This window comes from Anser anser (assembly GCF_964211835.1).
Source record: "Anser anser genome assembly, chromosome: 2".
Taxonomy (NCBI): Eukaryota; Metazoa; Chordata; class Aves; order Anseriformes; family Anatidae; genus Anser; species Anser anser.
Genome location: NC_139721.1, coordinates 115,576,446 through 115,593,916, shown reverse-complemented (window position 1 = coordinate 115,593,916; position 17,471 = coordinate 115,576,446). Strand labels below are relative to the sequence as shown.

Sequence of the window (17,471 nt, the reverse complement as noted above, 5' to 3'; positions counted from 1 at the left end):
CTGGAGTGTAAGAGAGGAAAACATAATAATATTGTATTCAGTACATAAAAATACTTTAAATAGATTAATCAGCAAATTGCATAAATTTCTATAAGTTTTGTATACAGAAGCATGTTATCACTCTTTTGGTACTTTTAGAGAGATTGAAACAAAGAATACTCAAGCAAGGATTCATTTTTTTCTTCTTTTAAATGACTGCTGACACCTACTTGGTATCAAATCTCCCTGTATGCATGAAGGTATTCAGATATTTTTCTTTTCAGACTTTATCACTAAGACCATTTACAATAAAAAGTGGGAAATATTCTTTATGCCTAAATAGACTAGATAGATTTAATATTGGTTTGAATATTGGTATGATCATAGCAATATCTGGGTTCCTACCACCTACTAAAGAGCCTGATATCCAGCCCACAATGAACCCCTCCCTACTGCACAAGCCCACTATTGTATAATTCTGTGATTACGGCATTCAACGGCTATGCTGCCACAATTCTGCTGTCATCAGTACTGAAAAAATAGCAATGAAATACTAGAAATTTCCATACACACTACAGTCACATCTCCCAGCTATAATACATATGCACAAGACCAAGGAAAAATGTAGTTCAAACCTAGTAATCCTGTTTCTAACAATTGGAAAGGAGAAGAATAAGAATAGGAGAAACACACAAAGCTTAAAGCACAACTCTAGTTTCTAGCAACTTTTGAGTTAAGAAATTTTCCTAAGCTGAAGCTGCATCTGTATTTTTGCATTTAATAAAAGCTTACCAACATTTCTTCATCTCTCTCCAATCCTATCTAAAATGTATTTATACTTTTAGCATGTGTGATACCTACAACAATGAATTCCACACTTCAGTTATGCCTTATGAAAAGGCACTTTATTTTAAAACACCTGTCTAGTACCAACTTGATACTCACTCAAAAATCATGAATAATTATTTCCAATTCATCTTTTCCATGCCATCCATTAATTTATATACTCCTTTGTTTTCCAAGCTGAACTTTTTACCTATTCAATCCCTCCTTGCAACATCAAACTGTACTTTTTCTTGAGTGAAAGACCAGAACTATCCAAGGTCTCAGTATCCAAGATCTGAGGGAATCATGGACTTCCTATGGCACTGTGGTGTTTTCTGTTGTTTTTTTGTTTGTTTGTTTGTTTTTTGTTTTTCTGTGGTCTTTTATCAGTCATTTCTAATAATCTAGTTGTCTTTCTGATTACGGCTGAATGTAACACCACCATTTTCATAGAAAAGCTATACTATAAGATAGCCAAAACAGGTACAAGTAGTTTAGAGACTGACATTGTTTAGGCATAATTGGATGATTTTCCTCATGTGCATCGCTTGACATTTATCATTATTGAACTGTATGTCATTATGTTGTTCTTTTACTCAGTATCTTGAAAACCTTCTGCAGCTCTTCTGTCAGTTTTAGTTTTCACTACTGTGAATAACTTAGCATCATCAGTCAGCTCTGTCACCTCACTATTCATGCCCTTGTCTGGATTACTTATAAATAGCAACATAGATCTTTGTAACGCATCCTTCTTAATATACCTACATTTTTAGAATTGATCTCAGTTCTCTACTTACTAAATTTTAACTACGTAAAAGAAGCTGATCTATAAGATAAGAGGAAAGGTCCACTGATGGATTTTAAGAGTCTTTGGTGCATTGACTGTCAAAAACCTTCTGAAAATCCAAGTAGAGTATCCAAACCCAGAACATCTGTCTTCTTAATAACATTGATTCCTGCAAGGAAAACTCTACTACTGAGGTCTGAGCATCCAGCAAAAGCTCTACTCCCTTTTCCTCAGAATTTTATCAGCTACACAGATCAGATCTACTGGAAGCAAACCACAGTTTAATAGAAAATCCTCTGCAAAGTCTCTGTGTTACTTTAACCCTCAAAAGAGAGAGGCAAGCCATAGTTTCAGAGTAATGAAGTATTCAGGTACCACTGGGAGGAGGCTTGGAAGAGACAACTGTGATTTCAGTCTTTTTGTCTCCTCTGTTCACACCACATTAGACACACAAGGCCTGAACCCTAAATAAATGTTCCTGCGTTCGAAAGAAAGAAACATTGCCTCAGCTTTTCCTTAACCTCACCAAGCAATGTCAAAGCTCCACATATATCCACTTAAGAGCAGTTATAACGCTGCAAGGGCTCCCAGCAAAAGGGTCCCATACTAGCATATCCCTATTTAGGGAAGGAACCGTATGATGGAGTACTACACATCCATTCACTTGTGCTAGTTAACAAGGATGAATTCAACTACTCAACACATACATGCAACCATCATGTGTTAACGAACTAGCATATAGCCAACATTACCTGTTATCACCTGCTACATAGGCTACATTTATATGGGTAGCTTAACCCTCTTCTCAAGGCCACAGAACTTGCCTCGATAGGACTAACATTACCAGCCTAAAGAATCTTTCCCTTGCTTACAACTGAGTTCCAGAGCCCTTCAGGGCAGTGTTTATGGACAAAGTCTTTGCATTTGGTGTCACACTGAGCGGACTGGAAATAAAGAAACTACATCACCCATTCCATTCAGCTACCTTACCCATACTTGCAAATGACAAAGCACACTACCTTCAGAGATTTTTCTAGAGGTCTCTTATTCTTTCCAGTGTGCATGTGTCTAATTTACAACTACTGAAAAATACCTTCTCCTTACCCACAATTCAAAGCAGAATGTAATAAAGCAACGACTATCAGCTTCCAGAACCTTATTTCCAGTCCCATGTAAGATCCACAACAACCAACATCACCTTGACATTTATACTCATTAAAATTCCACATACAAAGTTGCTGCTGAGAGTGACCATGGGATTAGAATTGTGCTGCCTTCAAATTTCTTAAAGCATCTGCTGCAGGCACAGCATGCTCCTCAGTGTTCTTTATATTCCCAGTAATCTCTCAGAATGTAATGGAAACAATAATCAGAATGAATTGGGGAGAAAGATGACGTTTTTGTAATTTTTGTTGAAAAGTCTTCAGAACTACAGAATCTTCATTGAGATATCTTTTTCTTACTTCAGGGAAGAGATAGCACTGATTGACTGACTCAATATGTCAATTAGTACAGAACTGGTTTTGCACACCAAAAAAAAGCCTTGTGTCATGTGGATTAGTGTAATAGACAGAAAGCCACATGGGGTGTACACTTTTAATCTACTTGAAAAGGGAGAGTGATTGATGAAATGATGTATAATATGTCCACATAGTCATGCCCTACATTGACAAAATTAAGGTGTCAGTGGTTAGATCAGAACAGGTTATGGATGAAGAATACATTGATGCTGAATAAAGAAAAGACTAAGATGGGCTGAGAGAAGCACTTGCTAAAGTTTCTATCCCCTGTTGTCATGTGCGGTGAAAATAATAACTCTCATATTGTCAGTCAGTAGTTTTCCATGTCATACTGCTTTTCCCTTGACTTCCCATCAAGCAACTCATCAGGTTCAAGGTTCTTTTATTTAGGCCAGATTTTTAAAAATAGGTTCTGAAACCTTTAGGAGGAGAATCATAGCTGACAACTTTTGTCTCAACCACAGAACTTTCATGCTTCATGTAGAAGATCATCTGTGCAGTGTGGAGAGCATTTTTAGGAGCTAGTTAGAGTACAAAAAGGATTCCCACAGGAACTGACTGACTGCCATCATGAACCTCATCACTGCTCAAAGCACTCTGAATTACTATAGGTCCTTTTTCTGGGCAAATAAGTACACTTAACAGAGAAAGAGAAGAAAACTACTAATTACACTTGTGGTACAGAATTCTTAATTAAATTTGAACCTTTACCAAAATTTACATATATATATTTATAACACTTATTATCTGAATTTATTAAATAGTTTTCTGTTTCAGGTATATGGAGGAAACAAACACATGGATTTGTGTTGGTTTACAAAACCATGGCTTATATTCCATTCCAGTCTATAGAGATTCTTTTTGAGGGCTTTCATCATAATATTTGAGTACAGTTTGGTCAAAACATGCTGAGTTGCACTTACTGTTAGTCTCTGCTTTATATCTTGTAAAAATGCACACAACTGCATACAAAATGAAATGACTGCTCATTACTGGCACTCCTTTAAATTAGTTTCCCTTGACTTTACCATACTTAGCAATATAAAATATAGTCAGTCACCACAGAAATTAATCTCCTCAATAATTTTCTTCAGGTCAATGGCAATCAGAAATTTGATCATGAAAATCAATTTGTTCAACCTTCTTTGTTCAAGGTACACATACAAAGGGAAAACAACCAAACTAAAACCCAGAAAAAGCACGTTTTTTTTCTTCTCAAAGTGAAAAAAACACAAATGTTACTCTTAAACTCCTCTTAACTTACAGAACTTCCATTGCAGCTAAATTAAACCAGACCTAAAGAAAAGACACTTACTGGTTCTGCTTGCTTAATATAACCTCATTTTTTATTAAATTCATTTAACTTAGTTAAAAATATGAATTTCATTTCTGATTAGAAATTTTAAAGAAATATCACAGTTATAGTGTAAAAAACACATCCTTTTAAGAATGTTTTGGCTTTTTTTTTTCTCTCCCCTTCATAAAATGCTGCTTATAACCAACTTTGTCTAAATGAGCAATCCAGGCGTCAGAGATCAACCTAAAATACACATTTCTCTATTTTCTTAAATATTGATTGATTAAATATTGATCTGGAACCTTGAACATGTCTACCTTCAACTTTTAAAAAAAGCACCAAGTTCCACTGGGTGCTAGCATTTATATTCATAGATTCCAGTCATGCACAGTGAGCAGCAATTAGAAGATATCCCTTGAGTAACAGCATTTCTAAAAATATTCTGTATGCATCATAGAAGATGAATTACCACTTTCCTCTGAAGTAATGTAAGCTGTACATTCAAGTATAATTAGCACACTAGACTGCGTAAATAGTATTAAACTAATTACTGCTTGCACCACTAGTGGCAGATGTGGTTAGAGATTATTAATTACAGTGGACAATTTCTTGAATTTAACATACTGAATTGAAGGCACTTTCTCCACTTTACTTTCTGTCTGAATGGCTATTTGTTGAGTGTCAGGAGGGCTTAAACTAGGGAGAACTGTTCTGTCTGAAAATGAGTGAACAAAGTAATGAATTTTGTTTTCTCAAACTAATAAAAAAAAGTTGTTCATTGACAAGGATAGAGTTATTCTTAAATTAATAAATTTTGATACAGACTTATTCTAAATCAGAGAACCTATTCTACTAAAGCAATGCGTGTCACAAATTTACAGTCATTGGAAAGGCAGGAAGTTTTATCTATATCTACATCTTATTTGATGTGTTCATATGGGCTTTAAACAAACATCTAAAACTTTCAACATGTGTGATGAAGTAAATTGTTCCCCACAGATCTAGGTACTTAAGTAAAACTCACTTATTGCTAGCCAATGGTTACTTACAAGAGAGTGGGACAGTCATTCCCTAGATTCAATATAATGTTGTACTGAATGTGGGGATGGGAGCAGAGGAGGAAGGGTTGTAAAAGGGAGCTATCCCCTTCATGCTATTTTTCCAGAGCAAAACAAAACAAAACCAAACCATTAAAGTTTAAACAGCAGCTAGGTGAATCCTATATAATGTGCAGACAGAAGATATTGCAATTTTAGTAAATGTTGACGGACCTCCATTAAAAATGGTACATATTTCTGTCAAAATAAGACACACTGATAACCCGCAGAAGTAAAACAATTATTTTTAAAAACTGAGGTGGTTCTAGAATGATGTCATAATACAGCAATATACAGACTGACAGACAAGTAGGAAGATAGGTACTCATTCCTCACCTACATTTAGCTTTATTTTATATAACACATTTTGCCATGTTAAAGTTAGGTTAAACTGTTCAGTTCTGTACTATTTGCCCTCTTGACTATTAATTGGTTAGATTTTTTGTGGATAAGGACCATTTGTTTGAATACAACTCTTCATAGGTTGTGAGAATTGATGAAAAATAGTAAAATGTCATTTAAATTCCATTTTTTGTTGTTTTATTTTTGATTTTACTGTTCTCACTTACTTAGGCTTTATTTGCTAAATATTAAATTAACATGCACACCAAGTAGAATTCAACCTCTAAAAACATTTCATTTCTACGATCAGTCATTCTTTTCTAGCATAATCCCTAGGATCACTCATTCTTACCTAGCATAACTTGATAAAATATAGCTGTTTTAGGTGCTTGACTTACACGCTATAATGAGTGTGCCCTTAACTTAATTCAGTACATAAACACAAATTTCAATGGGAATTAAATGGTCATCCCATTAAGTATAGTGGGTTATACTTTCTGTGGGAATTCCGGCACAAAAATGCATTGGGACAACTTACAATGATTTGTCAATCACTAATTCAAGCCTTCTGACCTACTGTTTTGCTGACAATTATTTCATAATATAACTTCTGGTTTCAGCCAGCTTAGCTCAAATAAAAATTAACCAAAAACTTTGAAGAAAACAAATTTTTAGTGATATGTGAGGTGTACAATATGTGGGATAGTAATCATAATACAATTTTAGGTAAGCAAACAATTATACTTAGAGAAAAACATCCGCACAAACAAAAATATCATAACTGTTATAAACTGTTACTCTTGTTGATGATTTCACTGGGAATAGTATTGATGGAATGGTGTCTTCAACCCCTCAAAACTGTTTTTTCGAAGATATATTGAAAGCATAATGACAAAGCGGGAAAAAAAATCGCTAATATGTAGCAACATACTTGCTTATAGAATCAAGTGTTACATTTATATGAAAATCATTTTAAGAACTGCTATTGCCAAACCTTAAGCAAATATCTTTCTCGTTCTCTTTGTAATTTTTGAACTAAATGTAGTAAACCAAGTCCAAATGCTTTACTTTTTCCTTGAAAATTAAATCTCTTTATAAACAATAAAATATTCCTGTCAGATAGAACCACAATACATTTTAACCCATAATTCAAACAGCTTCTAAATCTTCAAAACATTCAATTTATCAATAGGTTTCAGCCAACTACCCTGCAATTAATTAATTTGTTGCCAGACTTACTGTCGTGCGATGGATTGTCAACAAGACAGGATGCTGTGTTACTGCTTCAAATGTTGATAAAGTAGTCTTAATCAATTCTTCTGATGCAGCTGGTCCTATTGGTAAAAATCATTATATTTCCTTCAAAGATGCAATAGTTTTAATGCCTACATATAAAAGTGCAGCAATATCGTAGGTTATCTTACCTATTGCTCCATCCAAGTTGGTTTCTCCCGAGTCTATCGATCGGATAAACTTCTACAGAAGAAGAAGCATTTATTTGAAACACTTTAGAAACAAAAATGAAGAAGCATAATCACCGATTAATTACGATATGAAATTCTTTAAAGGACTGTGTAAATACAAAATGTTAATGTACCTGCAGTTAGGAATTCTCATAATAATTTAGATATGAAAGACAAAGCATCCATGATCTGGCTATTAAAAAATAATTTTGCAAGTTTTTAATGCTGCTGGACACTTAAACTTAGGGTACAGTAAGGACCATTACTTTGACTAATATCAGGAATGATAGCATTTCCAGCTAAAGAGGCAGTAATTAAATGTCTTACTTTATTGTTAACTGAAAACTGTACTTTCTGAAAAGCCTTTGAACTAGCTCGTATATGGCTATGTTAAAATAACTCACTAAAAAGACCAAAGACTCTTCCGGAAAATGCAATTTTCTGTTATTTGTACCATCTTTTGATCTCCATGCCTTCTACGCAACACTATGGATACACTTACGCACAGGAGTGCATACAAAAAGGCATAGCCTTCTACTAAATCACTCAAATAACTCATCATTTGGAGGAACAGGAACAATGAAGTATTAACAATCTGGGATAAGTAAATATTGTACATGTACACCCACTATTCTTTTGCCTTTTAATCTTGATTTCACTCTTTTGCTTCCACTTTTATGCATAGTAGTTTATTTCACAGGGTATGCAAAAGACATTTTAATGGCACTTGCTAGAGAAGGAAAACTTCTCAGCCAAATTTATGGTATGTTTTTATTTGCTGATTTAACATACAGAGAACATATCATGGATAACATCTGATTTTCAATGTGCACACATCCTTATATATTTATATGATGTAAAGCATTAAGAAAACGATTGCTTTGAAACACTTGTTTCATATTGTTTTATCAATTACAGCTTTGTTATTACATATTAAATTGGCAGAAGTGCCTACATGGGTTACTTTTCCACAGTATGTGAGAAACAGCTAAAGGATTCTTCTCTAATTAGAAATTCAGGTAGAAGTTAATTGTATATTTCATAATCTAAAAGTATCTCAGAGGCAGTCATAAAAAGCAGTTGTTTCTATTAAAAAAACAGGTGTTTTACCTTCCTGATCATTTGAAGAAAATTACAGTTATAATCTAATTAATTTGTTTTGGAAGAGAGCAAATTATTTTGTTTGCTCGTTTAAGACAGTTTCACACGTAATCATAGCGTCAAGACTAATCTAGAAAAATCCATATAGTTCATGCATAAATTGTTCTTGCCACTATTGCTTATTTCCTTAATTTTCTGTTGGAAACACAAGAAGGAGATGTATTTATACACTGTTGTTTTTTGAGCAACGGAGAGTGTGTGTGTTCCACTGCAGGTGAGTGTGCACCCATTGCATTCCACTGGGAGCCTACTATTAGCTGTGCCTGTGGGGCACGGCCTGTCTTTTCTGTGTCTTTCTATTTAAAGCTGAAAACATGAAAGGACTGTCCCAACTCCCTCTCAATTTCTTTTCACAGGAGCACTGAGAATTACAGTGATGACAGAAATAACTTCAAAGCAGCAAGAAAAAAATATATTTCTCAATGAACAACAGTTACAGGAAAATAACTACTTCTTTCTTTCCTGATACCAAGCACACATCTTTCCACTCCTAATCATTTTTCATTGTAAAGAGTAAGATTTCAGAATAAATCAGAAAACAAAACAACAATGACAACCAAAAATCTGAAGGACTGGCTTGCTCAAGTCTTAGAGGCCTCAATTATAGCACAAAACTTGAAAAAGTACAAGCCGATGATCAAATGTCCCTTTACAGATGCCACTGGGAATGTTGCTAAACAAAAAAATTCCAGAGTAGACTGTTCCCTGGTAGAATGGATAGTTACTCTTCCAGAAGTAATTACATTAGTCATATCATAACACAGTTACATAAAATAGACTCTATTTTGATATTCATTTTTCAGATATACTACTTCCCTGCACTTTTTATGCATAAATTGAAATAGCATATTTAAGTTCCTGAACTGCCTTGTTCGATGGACATAGAAGGACAAGAGACAGGAAATATTCAGTCAAGTAATCTTCCCCTCTTTGATCTGAGAGAAAAGGTGTGGTAATATAACCAGCCTGATTTCCTCAGTCAGTAGTTCAAGTTATTTGGAGAAAAGTCAAAAGAGAACCTATGTTGTACCTGGCCTCCTGTACCTATACTGTTGACTAAAGAATTTCACCTTCTAGATGGTTGATCCAAAACCATTAATAAATCCACTGGCTACTTACAAGTGCTCCAAAGAGATAAAATATTTTGTAATCCAACGTCCTTTTCTCTTTATTGTAATGTGAATTTTTCTACAGATATTTTGAGGACACTTTCTTCTCAATCACTGACTAGGAGACCTAAATTACACCCACATTTTCTTGGAATCAAAAGTCAAAGGAGAAAGAGAAGTGAATCTGAACAGTAAAATTTAATCTAGCTGTCTGTGGTGAAGCATTTCTTCTGCATGCGATTGTGGAAATCAATACATAGCTGTCATTTATGAACACGCGGACTTGAAAGTATTTGCTTAACTCTGCTACACAACTTTAGAAATGAGCTTTTTCCTCATTCAGCAGAAACAACAGCTTCAATATATGGAAATTATATTACAACAGTAATACTTCATTTTAACTATACTATCTTATGGGACAGTTAAAAGTTCATTTACAGTCATCAATATCATAAATTATTTACAGATGTTACGAGACAAATATCTCTAGCTTTTAATACTCAGTGTTTAATCAACTAAATACAATGTAGAAGTACTGGCAACTTTAATTTATATTTAATTTCTAGTCAGGGCTTCAGCAAAAATTCTATAAAGAATACTGGGTGCAACTCAGAGGTAAATCTAACTCAGAGGTAAAATAAAGTACAAGTAATTTGCTATATATCATATATATGCAGAATATACTTGAATACAAGATTTTCCCTTCAACTCAATAGATTGCTGTAGAATATATATAGTTTTGAATAGAACAAAATGAGTAGAACAGAACAGTTCAGTTGGAAGGGACCTGCAAAAATCAAGTCCAACTGCCTCACCACTTCATAACCAAGCATATTGTTAAAGCACATTACTGAGGACATTGTCCAAATGCCTGTTGAACACTGACAGGCATGGGGGCATCAACCACCTCGCAAGGAGCCCTGTTCCAGTGTTTGACCACCCTCATGGTAAAGACATTTTTTGCAATGTCCAGTATGAACCTCCCCTGGTGCAGCTTTGTGCTGTTCCCTCATGTTCTGTCATCAGTGACCAGGGAGCAGGGACCAGCACCTCCCTCTGCACTTCCCATCCTCAAGGAGTTGTAGAGAACCATGACGTCACCTCTTGGTCTCCTCCAGATGAGACAACCCAGGTGTCCTCAGCCTCTCCTCATAGGACATGCCTTCCAATCCTTTTACCAACTTTGTTCCCCTCCTCTGCGTGCAATATTCAAGGTGAGGCTACACTAATGCTAAATATAGCGGGAGAATCACTTCTTTTGACCAAGTGGCTATGCTGTGTTTAATGCACCCGAAAATACAGTTTGCCCTCTTGGTTACCAGGGCACACTGCAGGCTCATGTTGAGCCTGCTGTTGACCAGCACCCCCAGATACCTTTCTGGAGAGCTGTTCTCCAGCCTGTACCTGTGTCCTGCATTACTCCATCCCAGGTACAGAACCTGGCATTTTTCTTTGTTGAATTTCACGCCACTGATGATAACCCAAAATCAAAACTAAAAAAAAATATATTCAGAATAAAGACCTCTCTCTAATTTATTATTGGAGTGTAATTTCATTGCATTAAAATAATTCCCAAAATTTTATGCATATGTATTTTTTGCAAACAAGATTTTAACTTAGATGGTTATACTCACAAGTAAGGTCCCGTAGTTGAAAAGAAACTCCTCTGTGACTATCTTGGGACGAAATACCTATTTGAATTTAGCAAAAGTTTTAAAAGTTACAGTAACTGCGTATCTTATGACCAGAAAAAGTAAAACATTTTTTCACAGCCATGTTGAAAAAGAAGGAAAAATATGTATTTATCATTAGAGCTGTCCTACAATATGCAAAAATAAGGTTTATATCTTTAATGCTGCTACTTAGCTCAGATAACCATCAACCTAATTATACATTACGAAAAGATCTATTTGATCTTTTAAGCAGCGGAAGTTAGATTTTGGGAAACTGCAGGAGTTTGTACTTTGTTTAAAAATTTTTGAAAAAAATGTACCTGGGATGTCACAAGATGAAGCACTACAGGCATCATGGGAAGGCACATCTTCAGCTGTTTGGCCTGAAGCGTTGATGGGTGTTTGCGTCCAGAGACATTAGTTAAGGCATTGAGAATGTCACCTACAGAAAACATCATTTCAGACAGATCTAACATAACTAGTTCGCTAAATAGCACAAAGTGACATATAAAGCATCTCTGTTCCAGTATCCTCACTGCAATCCCATCATCTCCCTCCTGATGAAAGTAGTGGTCATGTGAGTGAATGATCATAAAAATAAAGGCTGATCCAACACTTTTATTACCTATTTAGTTTTCAGACAGGTCATTTTCCTGCTCCAGCTACAGAGATATAGAATCATAGAATCACAAAATGGTTTGAGTTGGAAGGGACCTTAAAGATCAACCAGTTCCAACCCCCCTGCCATGGACAGGGACATCTCCCACCAGACCAGGCTGCCCAAAGCCCCATCCAGCCTGGCCTTGAACACCTCCAGGGAGGGGGCATCCACAGCTTCTCATAAGGCAGCCTATTCCAGTGCCTTACCACCTATATGCAGAGTAAAGAATAAATCTTCCCTCTTTTAGTTAAAACTATTACTCCTTGACCTATCACTAGAGCTCAAGAGCTTCACCATAATTTGGTGACATAATACTCAAGGAGTGTATTTCTCCTGCAGCAATAGTACCACCAGAAGAAAGAAACAAGCAATGTTCCCCACTTCCTCAAAAGCCTTCCATCAGCTGAGCACACATACACACAAATTTAACAATGACATAAGTTATCTAAAGAACGCTCTCATGATCTCATAGAAAGAGGTAGCAGCAGGTCAATGAGAGAACTTAGTCCATAACAAACCTCAGACACAACAATCAGGGAACAAAATTCTAATTTCAGTAGTGAGAATTGTAATTCAAACTTCAGAAGAGAGAGATAAAAACCAAGGAACATTATGCCGAATTTGTGTTATGTTATTGTCTCAGAAATCCGTGACCACTTCTGCATGGAATAAAGAACAGAAGAAGCAAGAGAAAAGTCATATGTAAAGAAAGAAAATCTAGTCCTTTTAGCCTGAAATATTATAAGCCAAATCCTGTCTTTAAAAAACACGTACTATATGTTTTCCCTAATGAGAGAGCTACACAAAACTGTAAAAGGGAAATCACATAGCTATTAAACAAATAAAGGACATGATTCAGTATTTTATACAGTTTTCATGCCAGAACAGGCCCTTCCTTTAAAAGTAAGTCACAGAGTTTACTCATGTTGAAAAATAGCAATGCTTTTCCTCTGCTCCCATGGAGTTCAGTTTTCAACATAAGCAGAATGACACAGCCAGGCACTAAAATAGGTTGTAAAAATACTTATCCTTAAAGATTTGAATCATTCTATAATATACTGCTCATGAAAATGTTGCCTAAAACTCTCCAAATACATAAAACAAAATATTGTCTTTTCAGAGAATTTTTGTTTAGAATTATTAACAAAACTGTAACTCAACAAGATCTCTCTGTGATTAACAAATAATCAATTGAACCCTTGACTCTCTTTCTCTATATTTGTCTTACATAATCACCACTTCCGTCAATTTGTTGATAAATAGATGCAGTTGTTTCAATTCTTAGTGTGATCTAAGCAAATTGTAATTATCTTGTAAAGAGAGGTTAAATATTAAACATACCTGAATAAAATTACTTTCTTACCTACAGCAACCGAAAACTTTAAAATTTATCCACAACATTATCATTTTATTTCATTTATTTAAATGTACCTTTAATGGCAATTTCTACAACTTGTTAATCTATCTGGTTTATAGCTACATCTGGTGGAAGAAGATGGGATCAGTAAGGAGCTTAAATAAATGCATATTAAAAACCAGCTAGGACTAATTCTAAATCAACAGTTAAACTGTTTTTAACTGTTCCACCTGACAATTCTTGTCATTTTTCCTACAAGCTCATAACTTTTACCTCCTCAAGCAGAACATAATCCTTCATCATACTCACAGCAATAAAAAGAAAAGGCCTTCTGACTGATACAGACAGAAAACTTAATCTCAATAAAAACAATCAAAACACAAATCTAGCTTGAAAAGGAAAACAAAGTGTAAAAATAAATAAATAAATAAAGCAGAACCCATATCAAAGAAACATTATTTTTTTATAATGATCACAGAATCACAGAATCGTCTAGGTTGGAAGAGACCTCCAAGATCATCTAGTCCAACCTCAGCCCTAACACTAACAAGTCCTACACTAAACCATATCACTAAGGGCTACATCTAAACGTCTTTTAAAGACCTCCAGGGACGGTGACTCGACCACCTCCCTGGGCAGTCCATTCCAATGCCTAACAACCCTTTCAGTAAAGAAGTTCTTCCTAATATCCAACCTAAACCTCCCCTGGCACAACTTTAGCCCATTCCCCCTCGTCCTGTCACCAGGCACGTAGGAGAACAGACCAACTCCCACCTCTTTACAGCCTCCTTTAAGGTACCTGTAGAGAGCGATGAGGTCTCCCCTGAGCCTCCTCTTCTCCAGGCTGAACAATCCCAGCTCCCTCAGCCGCTCCTCGTAAGACTTGTTCTCCAGACCCCTCACCAGCTTCGTTGCCCTTCTCTGGATTCTCTCAAGCACCTCCATGTCCTTCTTGTAGCGAGGGGCCCAAAACTAACTATTGTTACTAATAGTAACAATATTTTTGATTTATAGCACTTTCAAGTTCTGAGAAAATATCAGGGCCTACTGCATTAACTGTATACAGGGCCTACAGCATTAATTGTATATGTATATTGTATACTGTATATAATTGTATATATAATATTGTATATTATATTAATAATATATATTAATTGTATATATGTATTGTATACATATAGTATATGTATATAGATAGTAGAAGGTGAATTTCTGCCTCAAAACATTTATAGTTTGAGACTTCCAAATCCTACAATATACCCAATATATGAACCTGATTAGTTAGAAAAGTTAGGAAAAAAAGGAGGGGGGGGCGGAATCAGCTGTTTGCGACAAGGCAAAAAACTGCATTCTCGTAGGAAGTAAAGTTTCTTTTAAAATAGCCGCATGACCATTAGATCTATGGACTTTTGCAGTGCTATTATTTCATTTTCAATATTCTAGCAATAATGTAAAAGATGAAACATAAACCAGCTATCATCTCATTGAAAAATAAAGTTATGATTTTTTATTATTATTATTTAATGACAAGTCATACACAATCATGGCTTGATTTACTCCATTTCTTTCTGGAAAACTCTCAGCATTTCCTTTCTTGTGTTCCTATTTAGTTTTCTTACTCCGTTCTGTGGGAGATCTCACCCACCAGCTTTAATAAGCATTTTAATGCCAATTATTCAGACTGGCCACACCAATCTCATATTTTCTCCTTCATTCCTTTCTGTCTTCCTCCTTTCCCCTTTCTTTCTCTTCATCCTTTTCCCCACCCCTTTTCCATTCCTTCTTTACTTCCTCCCATTCCCTCCACTCAATTCCTTCTTTCTCATCTCCACTTCGTTTCTTCTTTTTCTTCTTCCTCCTTCTCTTCACTTTCTTTCCTCCCTCCTTCACTCTTTCCTTCCTTCCTTCCAAATTAATTCTTTTAAATAGAAAACTCATCTTTCCTCATACATCATACAGCACAGCTTTCTCCAGGAAAGACAGTCTCACCACTCCTACTCATCTGGGGTCATTTTTGTGACATTTCTTTTATTCAATATCAACCTGATGTTCAAATCTTGCCAACAGATCCTCAGTACTTTTTCAAGATTGTATTACTTCTGTCTAAACACTCAGAATATTCATCTTGTTTCATCACCTTCTCTTCACTGATCCTCCAGATTCTCAAGTTAAGTTCTTTCTACTCCAGCTTCTTCTCTAGTTGCCCAATGAGTCAAAATTATGCCCTGCAATTTGCAGGTTTTGTCATATTTGCACACATACTTTTCACTGTTCTATATGCTCCAACTATGACAAGTTAGAGCATATTCAATGTTGACAGGACTTCATCTGCTACACCCAAGCAAATTTGTTTGAACATGTATGACCAATACAAAGTAGCTTTTTATTGTTTCAGAGACTCAAATACTAGTGAAATTTGAGCAGATATGCATAAAATTGGCCAAATGCATATCCTTGGCACAACAGCTCCTTTGCTGGAATGTCAAGTTTTTATTCCTAAGTATGAGGGACGGGGCAAGGTAGCACTGATGCTCTCTCAGAGAAAATCTTTCCGTCTTTTCTTCTGTATGAAGAGATCAATTTCTGATTATCTATAAATATTCAAGTGTCTAAGCTGAAATTTTCCAGAAAAATTGCCTCAATCAAGCACTCAGCATACATATTTAAGCATAAATGATTAACACATACTCATGGATATGATGTGTTATATCTCTCCTTCCTCTGTGCTTTATAAGGTAAGTTTGTTTTTAGGATTTCCAATCTTTGGAATATCTTTAGAACATTGATAAAACTTCTTGTACAATTGGGCCTCTTCCCCAACTGAGTTGAATATGGCATTCAAGATTACAATACAAAATATCTGATCATGACATGACTAAGAAACTTTGTGAAGCTGATAACATCCAAACTTTATGTGATCAGAAAACACAATCTTTCCACTTGCATATTTAAGGAGATATTTAAGTGCTTCTCAAGGGAGTAAGCAAAGGTAAGATTTATTCAGTTAACCAACTCAATTTACCTAGAATTCCTGGCAGCTCCCACACAATGTGATAGATGAGAAGATCCAGGCATTTTGACAGGTATTCATTGCCACTTTGCTGCTCTTTTCCTGGTGTGGTCTTTCTGCTGTCTCTTTCAATATACATCACAAGTCTGCATTTAAACAAGTGCAAAACATTACCTCTCATAACAAAATAATGATACTGTAATCTCAAAAATATTACTAAAGCTGGCATTTCTAGTACCTGAGGTTACAATCAGAGAATATATTAGTGTTGACTCTGCAATTTTTGTCGAAATTTTGGATTTTCGCTTTCAAATAAATCAAATTTTAATATAACGCAAATGACTGTGCCAAGGCACAACAGGAAAAACAAACCTTAAGCTACTGTAAGTGCAGCTTTACTAGTTTAAATGAAGATATGACGTAAGGAGAGAATCCATTAGGGAGAGACTAAATTTAAAATCCAATTTATTTTGAAACATATGACCAATATATGCAATATTAGCAAAAACTAAAGACAGTCTTTTCCAACATGCAAGAATTTCAAGAAGCAGAATAATTTAAGTCAATGTAACAAGTGATCAATCTTTCAATCAAGAAACACCATACAACATTATTCATACTACAGCCTATCCAAATGTTAGCACTACTAAGAACAGCCATAGAGAAAGAGATAAAAGTCTAACTAGCCTTACACTTTTCTCTGAAAATTTGAAGTTCAAGATTTCTCAAGACAAACTCAGTGCTTCCATTCTAACTGACAAGTGCTGTATAATTATGCTGTTCTGCAGAATGACATTTTTCATGGTAAACTATGGTAACTGATTTATTAGCCATTGGCTAACTTACAAGAGGTAGCTTTAATAATACACCTGTAACAGAATGCTTCAGGCAAGATTTTAAAATACTTATTTGAATAGATAGAAGGGCCAGTCCTTCCTTTAGGGGCCTAATATTGACATCTTTGTTTCATATTCAAACTCCCGGGAGGTCTGGCACACAGAACCATCAGTCACTGGTGAGTGAAATCCATGCTCTGGTTTTAAGAATGTATTTTAGTATGATCCCTTTTCTTACCTATCTTTATTATAATCAACTTATTTAACCTGCCTCAGGTGTATAGAACAGAACTGCAGGACTCACAAACTCATTGTTTTATGCTAGCAGATGTGTATTTCCATCATAGAGATGAT

The 17,471-nt window shown here is 35.3% G+C and overlaps 1 protein-coding gene across 6 annotated transcripts in view; it reads right to left on the bottom strand.

Annotated features, from left to right (window-relative positions):
• ULK4 (unc-51 like kinase 4) overlaps positions 1 to 17,471 on the bottom strand; it is a 245,766-nt gene that overhangs the window by 153,469 nt on the left and 74,826 nt on the right. For all 6 annotated transcript variants that reach the window (XM_083825680.1, XM_083825679.1, XM_083825683.1 and 3 more), the window contains 5 exons: positions 16,294 to 16,427; positions 11,574 to 11,695; positions 11,215 to 11,271; positions 7,272 to 7,323; positions 7,087 to 7,181 (listed from right to left, as the gene is read on the bottom strand). In XM_083825680.1, the coding sequence (XP_083681806.1) occupies positions 7,087 to 7,181; positions 7,272 to 7,323; positions 11,215 to 11,271; positions 11,574 to 11,695; positions 16,294 to 16,427 (460 nt within the window). The remainder of the gene's footprint in view (positions 1 to 7,086; positions 7,182 to 7,271; positions 7,324 to 11,214; positions 11,272 to 11,573; positions 11,696 to 16,293; positions 16,428 to 17,471) is intronic.